Source organism: Brachyistius frenatus, unplaced genomic scaffold (assembly GCF_029030835.1).
Source record: "Brachyistius frenatus isolate BFR_SWC_R1_liver_20210118 unplaced genomic scaffold, ASM2903083v1 Contig_119, whole genome shotgun sequence".
Taxonomy (NCBI): Eukaryota; Metazoa; Chordata; class Actinopteri; family Embiotocidae; genus Brachyistius; species Brachyistius frenatus.
The window spans coordinates 443,561-459,521 of NW_027210718.1; the positions used below are offsets into that span (position 1 = coordinate 443,561).

General features: G+C 41.6%; 1 protein-coding gene across 1 annotated transcript in view; it reads right to left on the reverse strand.

Annotated features, from left to right (window-relative positions):
• The window catches only part of pitpnc1a (phosphatidylinositol transfer protein cytoplasmic 1a), a 42,818-nt gene that overhangs the window by 6,002 nt on the left and 20,855 nt on the right, over positions 1 to 15,961 (reverse strand). Inside the window, exons 2-6 of the mRNA XM_069713466.1 lie at positions 11,287 to 11,435; positions 6,533 to 6,621; positions 5,239 to 5,246; positions 1,698 to 1,769; positions 5 to 100 (exon numbers count right to left, since the gene is read on the reverse strand). Coding sequence (XP_069569567.1) covers positions 5 to 100; positions 1,698 to 1,769; positions 5,239 to 5,246; positions 6,533 to 6,621; positions 11,287 to 11,435 — 414 coding nt within the window. The remainder of the gene's footprint in view (positions 1 to 4; positions 101 to 1,697; positions 1,770 to 5,238; positions 5,247 to 6,532; positions 6,622 to 11,286; positions 11,436 to 15,961) is intronic.

The window sequence follows — 15,961 nt, forward strand, 5'->3', positions numbered from 1 at the left end:
TCACCTCAGACTCCTTGTAGTGGCGCTCGGGGATCTCGTCATAGGCGATGTCCACCAAACACACCTCGGTCTCCTCCTCTTTGGGCTCGCTGCCAAAGATCTGAGGAGCGGGGAACAGTTAAGTGTGTGAGGACAGCTAGATCAATAATGCACTTTAGGTGCTGACAAATGTTGTGGGATGGCGAGTTGTGATTTGACCCCCCCTCCCACCCCCAGTCACTTGGTTTGGCAGTGGAGAGAGGCAGCTTCACACATGCTGGACACGAAAGGTGAAAACAGGAAAGCGAAGGTTCAAAGAGACTCGGGTTTGATAACTAGACGGTTTCCTGATTGTTTTAAAAGTTCAGAGCACAGATGACACAATGAGCACACTGCTGTCCCTCTACTCTCAGACAATACACCAAACAAACTGTGAGGATGAATGTGACTCACACCTCGTGGTCAGTGATTTCCTCTTGTGTGACTCCCCCAGCAGAGCAATGCCGGCTAGTTTTGCGCTTCCATTCAGAGCAGTTTGCTCCGGTGTCACAGACTCTCCGTCAAACTACATCCTTTTAACCTTTTATACAGGTGTAGTGAGAGGGAGAAAGGGCAGTGGGAGGAATGAGGTTATCAGAGGAAAGGAGGGAGACACAAATGAGAAAGAATAGCGGTGACGGGACAAATGGTGGAGGCGGTGGGGTGTTAACTCGAGGGCGGAGGGAGGAAACCCTTCTATTGAATTTGTCTACACCCCCACTTGTTGCAAGCACTTTTCAAATGTGAAATTATGACCATCTTTGAAACCATCAGAATGCAACTTCCATGCCCCACCACTAAGTGGCGCTGCGGCCTTTTGTTTCCAGCGACAGTATGGATCGAGGCAATATTGCATAAGAGTCCGACTTAGACCTACTGCCAGTCAAAGTGTAAAAGCACTTTGAAGGAGAGGTAGAAAGAAAGCAAAGTGCTTTGAACTGTGATGAAAGACTCAACCTTGTTATGTTGTTGAAATCTTTTACTTTCATCATCATCATCATTAGATTAATAACACTTTGTTTGCAATAGTTGAAACTGTTGAGCCAGTGAATAGACTAATGACTTCTATGTCTATATCTGAAACTTGTAGCTAGAAGAGTTACAGCATGGCAGGTGGTCTGGTCTTTATCATTTTCCTGCTGATGTTCTTCCTGAGCTGCAGATAATTCCCATAATTTTAAGATTTCCCCAGAATGTTTTTATGGAAAGACGTCACATGGCATTATACTGTATAAGTTGGGTGTGATGGAAAAAGAGGTAATTTTTTTTTTTTTTTAACCCTGTTGCTTGTGTGAGATATCAAAAATAATAATGACACCAGCAGACCCGTAACGCTGTGTAAACACTCAACTATCTACAGAAGTGAGATCATATCAGAATGAGCGTGAATGCTCTTCACTTAATACAGTCTCAATGATGCAACAACCTTCAGACAAAGAGAATTCATGAGTTTTGATTTGACGACTGGAGCTGCAAGATTGGTGGAAATATAAGAAGAAAAAAGATGAAGCAATAAAATAGACAGAGAGGAGTACAACAGGGGACTGACAAAGGTACAAGAAAGGAGAAGAGAATCAAACCTAGAATCTATTTAAAAGCCATGCTGAGATTTCCCCTCTTTCTTCTCAGATCTCGCCACAGTTTGCTCCCAACCACATGACATGCTGAGCTCTACTCACATTATCGTTGCTCCCTTTGTTGTCCTCGTATTTGGATTCTATGTGGATGGAAAACTTGGGCAGGAAGGAGCACTGCAGGGGTTAGAAAAGACTTCATTCAAGGATGATTACTTTTTTTTGAGATGATGTTTAAAGTGATTTGGACCAGATCACATTACACAGGAGGACATTTGTGTGTCTCTATATGTGAGTTTTATCACTCAAAACGGATGAGCAGTAATGATTTTTCCCTTAAAACTGCATCACACGCACACACACACACACATGCACACACACAAACATATTGCCTCTGGCCGTGTTGCCTGCGGTTCATCAGCGCTTAAACACAGCAGGTTGATTAGATTAAAGCTTAACACTTCCAATTATTATACAACCAAAAAGTGGTTACATAAGCCATTTGTTGATACATAAAGCAGTGTGTCTGTGTGTGTGTGTGTGTGAGCATATTTAAATGCGGCATAGCATGGCAGAGACCACAGGAGAGATCAAATTTGTGGCACAGAAAAGAAGGCCTTGATGAGCCTTGATGCTGGGAACTCATGGTAAGCACATCGGCATGTGTGTGTGTGTGTGTGTGTGTGTGTGTGCTTGTTTTACTGACACCGACGACTGAATAAACACATCAACCTTCATCCCAGAGGAGACAATGTCATTGAAGGAAGACTGATGAAGATGTTTTGACGGTGGTGCTCAGTTTGGAGTCGGAGAACCACCAGAATAAACACTCAGCTACTCTGCAATTAGAGAACGACACTGTAACACGACCACCTATTTTCATGACACCGTCACTGTCGTTGCCTCAAGCAATCATTATCTTCATCTTCTTCTGCATCATCACCATACACCGCGGGAAAACTATAACCAAACATTTCCAAGCCAAATCAATCCCGTGAGGCAGCGTGACTACGCGGGCACCATCAACACTCACTATATACACTTGTTGAACTTACAAGTGGACTTCTGTGAGAAGCTCTTGTGAACTTGTTTGTAAACCTACAGTTTATATTTCCAAGAAAGGGATTCATATCTTCAACAACACTGGTATTGTTTTAATGTTATAGAGTCAGAAAAAGTGGCCCACTATCACATGACCTTCCTCAAGCATCCGGATGCTCAAAAGAAGATGTGTAATCTCAGGGAAGAAGATGAGCCAGCTGCTGTTTTGTATTTTTACTTTATTGATGTTTCCTTGCTGCTTTAGACTTAATGTGATGGAGGGGTGTGTGTGTGTGTGTGTGTGTGTGTGTGTGTGTGTGTGTGTGTGTGTGTGTGTGTGTGTGTGTAGGTGTGCATGTCATGGGGCATGTCTCCTTAATGTCCCAGAGCAAATCATTAGTGCTTTTGTTAGTGACAGTCAATTAGCTAGTTTTACAGCTGACAGCTGCTGGGTTTGTCATGTCGTCAATGAGAAATCTCCTTGATTAGTTGATATCGACACGTATAGTGGTGCAGTGGGAATACAGGTGTTGTTGAAGCAGGTGTCACGAGGGATTTGGGCCGTGAACGTCAAGCTCTGACGCGTCTTTTTACCTTTATGTATAGTTATATGTTAGAAACAATTTGATTTCACAATACAGCTACTCAAAATAAGTTTCTTTTGCAGAGGGTCTGGGCCCATCCTCAGGGACAGAGTGAGGAAGTCAGTTAGCCAAAAGGAACTTTACGATGTTTTTAAAATTAATTAATTGATTAGGATTCTGATCAAGATTCACCCCGAACCTTCCTGTGGACTTATTCCAACTGGGAGGTGACCCCCAAGACACACCTACAGCCCACTGAAGGGCTCACACTCCCACCCTGCGCTACCTTAAGATATCTTGAGTGGTCAGGTAGAGGGACATACGAGTTACCTTATGTATAGCTTGCTGCCACCATGACTGTCATTATCCAATAATAATTACTATTGTCTCTTAGGTACTCTTTTGAAGTCGCTGTTGATGAGATTTCAATGGTCTTTCTTGCCATTTTTATTTCTTGAATGTAAATTCGACTGATTCTTTTTCTGCATGATTATATACAGCTGTCATGGCCCAGCCAGCTCTCCCTGAGCCTCCCTGTGTTTCCCCTGTTTATTTTCCCTGTCTGTGTTTTTCCTCTCTGTTTGTACACCGGTGTGGGTGTGGCTCCCTGGCTGCTGATTACAGGCTAATTGGCACACACTTGTTCCTCCTTGCTTATCACCTCCCCACCTCTACAACCACTCTTCCCCAGATCATCATCAGTTCTACCTCACCAGTAAACAGCTTTAGGCCGCCTTGATTATCCAAAGTATTTCCTCTTGTTGAACAAATATGATCTTCGTTTCCTTGCGGTATTTTTTTTCCTTAAAAAAATAACTGAGCAATAAATCAATTGTCAGAATTTTTGCAATTCATATTCTCCTGATCAAATATTTATTAACAAATCCTCTCAGCTCTTTAACATTACGGCTGATGTGCTCAGCATGACAGGTGGTGCTCGAGGACGTTTGTCTGTCACGGTTCAAGTGACCATGAAGTAATGCAAGAGGTTGGCTCTGTCTTCTCTTTTCTGATTGGCTGTGCTGTTTTCTTTGTTCCAGGAAGTCAGAGATGGAGATGAGACCGTCAGTCCATCAGTCCATAGTCAATCCCAATGCCCACATTTCTGAGTTGTTAAATTCCCACCTGATTTGTTTCCATTGAGCCCCAAGTGCTTATGAGAGCTCTCTTGGACATACTTGAGTAAATACGGACATCTCGTCACTCAAACAAACAATTGGAGATAATTTGATCTGAATTTCAGGAGCAGGACCACACCTCAAACACTCCCCTTCTAGCCATGCGCCTATAAATACCTGCCCATCCGGCACATCTGTCTGCTCCCGCTGTTCGTGCCCCACCCACCCACCCTCCCTCTCGTCCTTATGTTTTCTCTCTGTGATTCTCATAGGTACCAAGGGGATCCGAGAGGCCCGAGAGCCGCAGTGGATTCTCAGCTGAGCCTTCCCCAAACCGCATGTCTTGCCCAGCTCCAGGGCATTCCACCATATCATAATCGATAAATTCTGTTCATACTCAATTGAGGTGGAGGTCCTTGCTGTTGAATGTACAATCACAATCCAAGTATACAGTATTACAGTTAGAATCACAGCTATCTACTAGCAGCACACACTCGTGAACGTCCATTTAAGTGTTGGGTCTTGGGGACAGACTCCTTGTCAGCGATGCCCTGAGCTCAGGACTCAATAAACCGGACCTGCTAATCTCCCTCTCATCTCATAGTCTGCCAAATTACACAATTCATGTTTCACAGACGTGCGCTCACACACCTTTTACCACTCACACAGACACTGCTTGCCCTACTGCCCTGTTCACAGACACACCTCATTTGTATTTCATATATTTAATCAAAACATTGAGCATTATGTAAGAACTATATGTGGTTTCATCCTCAGCGTGGGAGTGACAGCAGCTGCTCTCACCTTTAACCTCTACAACAGAAGATTTACATGCCAGCTGTTGGAGCGAAGAGGGGTTTTTTTTGTGTTTGCGTGTGCATGGGACAAACTAAAACTACTCACCGTGTACTCTGACCATGTCATCAGCGGAGGTCATCGGGATAATGGACAGAAGTGAGATGTGAGGAGCAGTGAAAGAGAACAAAGAAATGAAACGGTATGGGAGAGAAGAGAAAAAAATGATTTACTTCAACATAGAAAAAGGACCATTAAGCCTGAGCAAAGCACTTTAGTTCTAGTAAAAGCACATGAGAGGAGCCCATGCTATGACATAGCCCCATTTTCTTTTCTTTTTTTAAATCTGTGTGACACTGATACGTTTTTACGTTCGTGGTCCTACGGAGGGCTTAATTTAGTCATTTAAATTTACTGTACATACATAGCAGCAGCATGTCCCTGCACAGCCGCTGATATGTTGCTATGCATAATGTGGTGCTCAGAGTTACTCACGAGTTCAACATAACCACGAGGCGATGCGATATTTGCGGGCATTGTTTATTTGTCAGCGGACTTAAATGATGACACTGTGAGTGATACACGTCACAGAAGTCCCACTAAACTGCATATATTGAATGACTGAAGAGTATCTGCTGTCGGACATATTCACAAACACGGACACCATCGTTGTGTGAAGTTCGTTGTGGAACCTTCAGAACTGAAGTGCATTGTGGCATCAACAGATGATGAAAAAAACCCACTTATAGTTAGTATCAGGTATATTGAGTCTGCTACAGTAACATACAGTATGACTGTTGAATGCTGATTATAATACAGCTTTAAATACCACTGATGGGTGGTGAACCCATATTTTGTGTGACGCATCATACAATAATTTGACACTGAGATAAAAAAGAAAAAAAAAAGTTAATCTAATTTTTATGCGCAGAATTCACATCATATAATCGTGTGGTGCTCTGCATTTTAATGTCTCTGTAAATGTAACAGCGACTAAACAGAAAAACAAATTCCATCACAACCACACACACAATACAATCAAAAAGCACTCAGTGTTATATTGTTTTTGCCTTGTATGTCAGTATTTATCCAAAGTCTATTTGTGTTGAACAGAATATTGCTTCCATAACCTTTTGCCCTCCCAATGATCCCATATAATGGCTGCCAGCAGGTGAGCAGGACCATGTTAGTGGAAGGCTGCAGAAAATGAAAGTTATTGACGGTGGAATGGTATTACAGAAGGGGTGATCATTATTTTGAGAGACCTTTCTATTATTTTGGAGCAGCACAATATAATGTACTACAGATAAGAATGGCTGAGCAGCCGTGCATGTAAACACATGCTCTTGCATGAATGTGCATGTGGAAGAAATAGATAAACTCAAGGGATGTAAGGTATTACCTGTGATAGTGTACGGGTAATAGTTCCAGGCCTTCTCTGTGACATAGAAAATTTTAGGGACCACTGCTCTGGCCCAACTAGGCAGCTTGCTGAAACACAGAAATAAGAGTGGATTGGTTAGTGAACTGAAGATGAAGGAAAAAAAAAAAGAAAAAGGCAAGAGGACAATTGAGACAAATAGCTTGTGTGTGCAGTCAAAGTAGTCCTCTCTTAAAGTTTCTCCACTCTTTTCCTTTACCCTGTCACCCAGAATAGGCGATGAGAAGCATCCAGCTGTGTGGAGCCATAATGGAAGGCTATACAAGGCAGCCACGATGGTCCCTGGGGAAGTTGATTACACTGATTACACCCTGCAGGGGAGTTTCACCAGAGGTTGAACGGTGATAGATATAGAGAAGGGCATGGAGGGGAAATAGGGAGGAAAATACAGAGGACCAGCTATTACTCAGCACAAATGGACTTTAAATGCTGACAGTTGCATCAAAGTAGCTCAGAACCGTATTGGGGGTTCAATCAAAATGCAAATGATTACTGAGGAAAAGTAACGTGGGGACCAAACCCTCTAAGGACAAATTGCCGAGCCACAGCTTTGAGAACTACATAAATTTACAGGTGAATTGAGCAAACTGCTGTGTCACTTTCAACAATGCAACAGTATGTCCTGATTGGCAATAGAGGCTGAGAGAAAAGGGAAGTGCAGACAGTCATTGTTGAGTTTCATCAGAAGCAGTTCATTGAAGGTAAAATCACATTCAGTCCAGATTTCTGCTGCCTGAACATCAGCCAATTAAGCTCAGCAAATAGCACAAAGCCATCATTAAGTTGGACCAGTTTTCACTTCCATGATAAATCTTTTAAATCAGCCTCTGATTGTTTTTTTTTTTTTTTTTTTTAACTCTTTCTCTCATCTTATTCTGTGTCTATAGGATGTAACTGAGTGTGGAAAGGGTACTGGTTTGGCAATAAGACTGTCAAAGCTACTGGGCTTCCTCGGGTCCCTCTGCAAAAGACAGGGGAGCATCCAGACACAGCAGGTCACATGTCCTCACACCGCCTTATTTACAAGCCACACACGCACGCACACACACACACACACACGCACACACACACACACACACACACACACACACAAAAGTAAGTTATAACATGGTAACAGGTGGTTTGTGGGTGGAGAGAGGCGGCCTCGGTCTCCAACAGTGACTGCTCAAATTAGCCGTCACTTACACTGACCTCATCTTTCTCTGCCCACACACACACACACGGTGGCACTCAGCCAGGCACACACACACACACACACACACACACACACACACACACACACACACACACACACACACACACACACACACACACACACACACACACACACACACACACACACACACACACACACACACACACAATGTCTTCTTCCCTTAGTTTGTCATTGACACTTCATATTTCCCTAAGGCCCACTTACTTGTCACTTCTGACCACAAAACTTCACCTCAATGTGCACTTGTCATTTTATCTCACCAAAATAAGATGTGGAAAATAAATTCGGCAGACATATTGTGAAATTACCATCAGGAAGGACAATTATATGAAATACTTTACCTGAGTTTGAGCTTTACAGAAGTAGATGAATGGAGTAAATGAGGCAAGACCAACCATATGACCAGTATCAAAATGTAGCTTACTTGCTGTATAACGCTAAAATAGAGCTTGCTCCAAAAACAGGTAATTACATTTAGAGACCTATTTTAGGTCACAATTTCTTTTGAATTAACCACTGCTAATTCTGCATACCTGTGCGTTGCTCACATCTCCGCCCAACTATTGCTCACAGCTCCTTGTTTCAAAATGTAGTTCTAACAATGGTGGAGGTTGTAGAAGTAGGCGAGGAGATATGAACAGTTGAAGCAAACACTATCAAAGATAAGAAAAATTGAAGACAGAACAAGAACTGGGCTCGTTGTATCCTTGAATTTACCTGAGAAAGTCTGCAATGGTCATTTGCATTTCGCCTAGCTTCCAAATGAACCTGAGGCCCAGTAAGATGCAACGACTGGAAACAACCCTGAATGGATTGTAGTCAGACCCATATATTCATGAACGGAATTTGGGTCTGATAATACAAGGCGATAAAATGGGATAACGCACTGAGCACAAGACTGTGAGACCAGTGTCTGGAGTTTTGCCTCCATACTGAAGTCTGTGGTTATGTTTATGCACCATGACCACATCAGTTAAAGTTCGGTAATGAAACATGTGTCTCTCGTCAGTTTGAACTTTTATTTTTATATGAAGTCTATATCCTGTTTCCGTGCCTCAACAAAATCTAGGTGCTGCCAGTGCACTAGAAAACCATTTTATAATTCTGAGGTCACTACAGTTGGAGACATTAAATATACTCTGAGTGAACATTTGTCGTTTTATATGTTCAGTGCTTAAAACACTCAGCGTCCACATTGTTATGACTTGACTCTGGTACATCAATTAACAATCTTTCCCCAACATGCTGTTAGACAAAATCTAATCTGGTCATTTTACCTGTCCTTTAAAATACATCTCCTGCTGCAATTTAGTTTATATAAACTCTGAGATCCTGCAGTCTCTTGTTAGTTCACTCTGAGTGTGTGATAGTCCTGGAAACTACTTATTGAGTAGAGCTTCTTTGAAGGTGAAGTCTGAGATGCTGGATTTACTGTGTCATTATACTCCGCAGGATTAAACTGTCATCCATGTCCCACCTCGGTTCAATTGTTCATGTCAGCCAATACATGAGAAGGACATCTAATTAATAACAGCTCAGGTGCACTGCTGACTCTGGGCTCCGATCCCTCAATGGAAATCAATGGTTTCACGTTGCATTACTTTGACAGACGTTGGCTGTATGGATTTGTGCTTCTGTCAAATGTCTGGGCCGGATTTATTGAACTCAGTGACCAGGTGACGATAAGCCCACAGTATATGACCGAGACTGCAGAAGTAACATCTGATTGATGCACAAAAACAGCTAATAAAATTTTAATGAATAGTCTGTATGACTGTAAAGTTTATATATGGTACACTCAGTACAGAACATAATTTATTAGCAATAGATTCCAGATAAATCCATATTTCCTATCTGGAAGCATTCAAATTGTCTTTCAACTCCTCCATTCTGTTTGGCCGTACTGCTGAATCATGCTTTCACCTAGATTCCCCTCATCAGTGTATTCAATAAAGTGCAAATGTTCATAATATTTTCTGCAAATACTCAGAATTTATTTGCTGTAATGCTGCACAGAAAAAAAAAGTTGTGATAAGGGGTCACATTCAAAGCAAATTCATAAATGAGAGTGAAGAGACGGCACACAGCAGATAAATCAACAGTAATTTACATAACAGAAAATCAAATACTCAATTTCACGCTTATCAAGTTTAACAAAACACATTGCCAGCTGCGAGCAGGAAAATAAGCTTGAAGAGAGATGCACAGGGATGCCAAATTATATTTTCCCTTGTTCATTCTAAAACACAACAGTGGTGCTGAGAGCAGCTTGCATACTTTCATGATATCTGATGTGCTTCCATTATCATTCCGTACAATAACTATTTGTCCTCAGCTATTTATCTAATAAAAACAAAGCTTCCAGATGTTGACATGAACACTTCATTAGACATCCCACCGATGGCTCATCGTGTTTTAACGCCAAGGTTTGCTGAAAGAGTGAGTATCAGTGACAGCTATGCGGCGAAAAGAAGTCACATTGTCTTCTCTTTGTCACATCTCTCCTGACAGCGTTATCAGCTGCAACTTAATAAACGGTCACTCGTGCCAGAATGCCGAGGATTATTGGTGCGAGATGAAATCTTACAAAGTCATAAGTCGTCAGCTTGATATGTGGGCTTTGGCATTTCTGTGGAAGGAGGCAATTCAAGACAGGTTTCTCCTTTGGGGAACAATTTTATAAGATTTATTACATACACCTTCAAAATAATGTATTTTGTCGTATTGAACATAAAGCGTTCCGTAAAAAGTATTTGAAGAATCAAACCATACTTACAAATGGAGGATTAGATAACAAAATGTCAAAGCAAATAGAATTAATTTCAAGGGAAAAATTGCACAAATTGTTTTTTAGGTTTTAAATCATAAAACAACAGACATCAAGTTCAAAATGAAGACAAAAATGTATCTGGACTCCCAATTGTGAAATTGTAAAGATTACAGTCACAATGTTTTAGTATTTAGTTTCACAATATTCTTGTACTTTCGAACTTTAAAGAAAAATACAGACAACTGTGGAACACGACATGGACAGCGTGGCCTTCTTTGTGCAAAGAAATGATGCTCAATCTTTTCTCTGAGCTCACGTCACTTGTCTTTGCTATGACCAACTTATAATTGTTGTAAAAAGTTGTCAACTCTTAAATTCACACTAGCAGACTAACCACTGGCGCAGTTCATCACAATAATGATGGAAATGTTCTACTAAGTTTGACAACCAGAACTTGTCAAAAATGCTTTTTGTTGCCTTCTAGAGAGCTCCGTTCACCCTTTTATTTATTTTTTTTTTTTAAAGTTACAACCTAATGTATTGATTTTAGTTGGAGGTAATTGTTTGGAGTTGTGCTATATATGTTTTTCTATGGATCAAACAGCACTTTATCATTTGAAAGAACCTCATGAATCTCAGAAATATGCTGATAGGGTAATATTGTCTAAATACTTTTCTTATTGACTGTTGGGGCCACTGATTGTTACACAGAAGCAGGAAGACACTCACTTGTTGAGGTAGATGCGTTTCTCTGTGAACTGGCCTGATCCGTGCTCCGGGTCCTCATACGGCTCATTCTGCACCACCTCCACACCTTCCCCACGTTCACTCTGCTCATGACTGTGTTTACTGATCATGTACAGCTGGCCGATCCGGTACTGAAAGACAGACAGGACACAGATAAACAGAGAAGCTTGACAAAATATTGATCATTTTATTAAGTCTCGCGAGACAATTAGGTGGACATCCTGAAATACATCCTGAAATACTAACATTGTTACAGCAGCAAATTATCCTCATAGGTACAAATCTGGGTTACACTGCGGAAGAGGCCACTTTGAATGGAAACAATGTCCTCTTGGTTGAAGTCCAGCAACTGACCCAACTGTATAATTTTATAGCAACCATAAAAATAAACGTAGCATGGGAAATGATACCGGGATTACTGCTCCTGCACGGTCCTGACACCTGGAGACAGTCGCTGCAGTGAAAGAAAGCCGGTGGATTAGGAGCTGTCTGTAGCATAGTGACAAATGCATCAGGACCAAATAGCTCAACAATAGTAACAGCAACAACAGCCAGTTAGGTGCTCGGCCCCTTGTGACACATCAGTCACCACCACCAATCTTTCACTCGTCACCGGCTGACCCACTTGGCCTGATGACAATGTCACTTTAGGCCGCCTTGACAGGCTGGACTGAAGAGTCACGCGGCAACTATTTTCCATACATTTGGAAAACGACAAGCGTTGGAGTGAGAATGCTCCAGGACGGAGATTTCCGACTGCTTGCAGGACTATTTCCGGGCCGGGGAAACCGATACAGCCCTGATGGTGACTTATGCTGCTCTGCTGGAATGCCGAGGGGTCACGTAGGACACAACTGCCACACATATACAGAGGTCCAACCAAGGATAGCTGTGTTAAGCTAATGGAAAAAAAAAGGACAAGGCTTCCCTGGGATGTTGACTTGTGACTCTACAACCAGCCACAAAAAGCAAGGAATGGAGGGAAGAGAAATGTGATAGTGTAGTGGAAAAAAAAAAAAGGAAAAGAAAGCATAGCTAGTGTATACCAGTCAGCCAGCAGCAGCAGAGTAACTTCACAATGCCAAAATTTTCCATCTGCCGACCATGAGAGGAAAGCAATGAGCTGTGACAGAATTCCCAGCTGGAACGTGGATGGCGATGTGTTCCTGGCTGCACAGCTGTTGGAGTCTGGCATAATTGCAATGGAACAGCCACAGGCCAGGCATAATGGAGGAGGAACCTATATTCAGTCGCACGCAAACACAAATGTTTGCTCATGTTTAGAGATGCATTGTGACGGCTTTATCAATCAAACGATCAACTGATCAGAAGTGCCGAATGTTTTCTGGAATCAGTTTCTCAAAGACGTACATTTTGTAGTTGTCATTGTATCACATTGAAGCAAAAATAATATTTATTTATTTATTTTTTTAAATGGTTGCTCATAAAACAAAACAACAATGACATCACTTTGTACTTCAGACCAATCAATTAATCAAGAAAATAATCACCAGATTAATCAATAATAACAATTATCATCAGCTGCAGCTTTACTCAACTCTAAGTACACGTACAAAGTACACTAGAAGTTCATCTGTGAAAGTTTATGCACCAAACAACAGGAAATAAAATACAAATGTTCCACTAAATCATAAAACAGCTCATGAAAAAGGGACTCACTCTCTGCAGTAATGGAAAGCTGATTGCTTTCAGTAATGAACCTGCAGAGAGTCTTTGACTCTGAAGTTCTTTGGGCACTATGAAACATTTTACTGCTATCTCACTGCTTCAGTTTTATGGCCTGCAACTATACAGCTAGATATGAGCTGGTGAACCACAGTTAGCAGCTAAATAAACAGATGTGTTCCTCATGAGATGGTGGAGACCAAAAACAGAGCTAAAACACTGGATTTACAGTCATCAGATCTCTCAAAATGAAAGCTGTAACGTTGCCGGATGGGTCAAAAGTCTCCATATGCTAATATGTTTGTTATGTCAACTTTAGAAGTTCATAATCTGCTGGAGAGGAGCTAGCGGTGGATCTGATTCGATCTGATTAGGAACACGACGCTGCCGCAGAAACTTGACTGCAGCACATACCACTGTTTGAAAACTAATTACTAATGAATGATTGGATTGATTTCAGATGGACAGCCAGAAAAATGATAAGAAGGGGTGAATGCGAATGACACCATAATGACCTAGACATTTTTTTTATGGCTTTGTATGTAAAGAGAGAATTTGAATAGGAGTCAATGGAGCCAACCCCGAGTGGCCCACGGTGGTATTGCACTTTATAGCATTTCTTGCATTGGGTTCACTTGCCAGACCCGGAAGCCACATCTACTTTTATATACAGTCTACTGTTTGCTGCTTGTTGTGTTGCTATCAAGTGGCTAAAATAAAAGGCTTGACAAATGTCATCACCTGCTTCAGATCTATGTTGATCTGACTGGCAGTGTAAACGTTGCAGTCTGTGTAAAACTGCAGTGGTATTTAGTACGTGCGAGAAGAACAGCATTCATTGTAATTAAGTACAGCATTATCACACAGACATTCGGGGAGTTAAAGAAAAAAGAAAGAGGATCAATAAATTCCTGTTTGCGCTGAAAGTACAAAGCAAAAATGAGAGATAGATGGAGAGCACACATAAATCTCCCTGATGGATGAAAAACATCAAAGCAAAGTGCCCACTCGAGAGGACCTCTGAGCACCACTCTGATCACACTGGCTAGCAATGGTATATTCACATTAAGCACCATCTTTTCTCTGTCCCCATTGACTAATTCAGGGTTCGGATATTTTGTGTAAACAGGGCCGCCGTTGTGCCGTTCTTCCAACCAGCCATTGTATCTCGCCCCTGTCTGCTGGCTACCTGAGGGCTGCAGCTGATGAATGAGAGGCTGCTTTCATTGTTGTCTTTGGAAATGTCACTGTAATGACTAGAAGGGAGAAGGGGCTCTTGCTTAGGATAGAGGGGCCATGAATAATCTCTTATCATCCCTCCTTCTGTCTCTGTGGACGATAGAGCCACTGGGCAGGATCAAGGGCTGACAGCCAGGAAAAAAAATATGCCGTTTCGTAAGCTCCGGTGTGTTTTTTCTTCTCCACTTCTCTTCCACCTGTCATTGGATTTATCAGACTTCTTTTCTCTATTCCCATCCGTCTTATTCCGCTTCATCCTCATGCCACCTTCATACAAATTTTAACTTCTTACTTTCTGAACTTTTATTCTCATTTCCCTACCAAACTTTGCTCTTAGCTCATTATGTATTATCTGTTAAAGTCACACGCAGGACAGCTGCACTGCATGACTAATAGTAGAGGGCTGTTATCATTTCACATGGTCTACTATTGAAGCCAGAGACAGGAGTTTGACAGGAAAAGGGACACTTTGAAGAGTGCGACTGGCAGGACGTTCCGACCCAAGACAACGAGAAGATTTCTAAATCCTCATCTTTACTTTGGTCCCCATATTTCTCTGTTTCAAAGAGAAAGGAAATACACATCTTAAGTTGCACCGGTTAACAAAGATTTTATTCCAGTCAAAAAATAATACATTTCTTATTTTAGCGTACTAAATCCAAACAATCTTTCAGAATTTCTCTATCACCTATAGTTTCTTTCTTTCAATACACTCAAATGTATGAGAACTAAGGAAAGTGGACCCTCTCTTTGTTGTCAGACTATTGCTGGACACCCTTAGAGAAAAAAGACGAGTCCACGTGTTTCAGCTTTCCCACGAGAAACGTGATGACATGTATGACACATGTTTACAACATGTTGCAACATATGATAACATGGGGAGAATATGTGGAAAACCTTTCACATGGGACTCTACATGGACTTCTCACATTACACAATGAAAATGTTCCAAAACCACATTTCCAATGGGCAAAATATCTGTTGCACATGTGCACATTGGCATGGGTTTCACGTAGTTTCTTTTGTAAGGGCGCTAAAGAGGGATGTTCTTGAGTCCAAATATAGGTGAAAAATCATACACTTGTTTGTACACATGTAAAGTGTAAAAACAGCTTTGTTTATGAATAAGTAATATACTTTCTCACTATAAAACCTTTGCTTTCATGAGCAGATGATAAAAGAAACAACATTATATGACAATATCAGTTCAACATTGTGATGTCACACGTGTCCAGGGTACATTTAAATTTTGTCCCCCACACGTGAAAATGAATGAACCACATCCTGATGTTCGGGCAATGTCAACAAATGAAAAACAACAACAATTAAAACCACTGCAGTGTATTCAAGAAACATGCTCGTTGCCGCTTCACACAATTGAGTAACCGTGGCTTCGTATGCAAATGTGCGATGTAAAGTGTCATTTTAAAATGAAAGCATTGAGCCTTTACTGTGATCAAACTCTGCGACTCTTCTTGCTTTTGTGGCTCTGTGTTCTAACACAACAGCAGGTGGCGGGGAACTGTGGTCATTGTGCTACAGCCAAGGAGTGTGATACTGTGAGTGTAAGATAAGAATCCTGACTGAGAGCACGCACACACACACACACACACACACACACACACACACACACACACACACACACACACGCACACGCACACGCACGCGCACACACACACACACACACACACACACGCGACAATACCGGGCACAATGCTAAGATATAATTAAA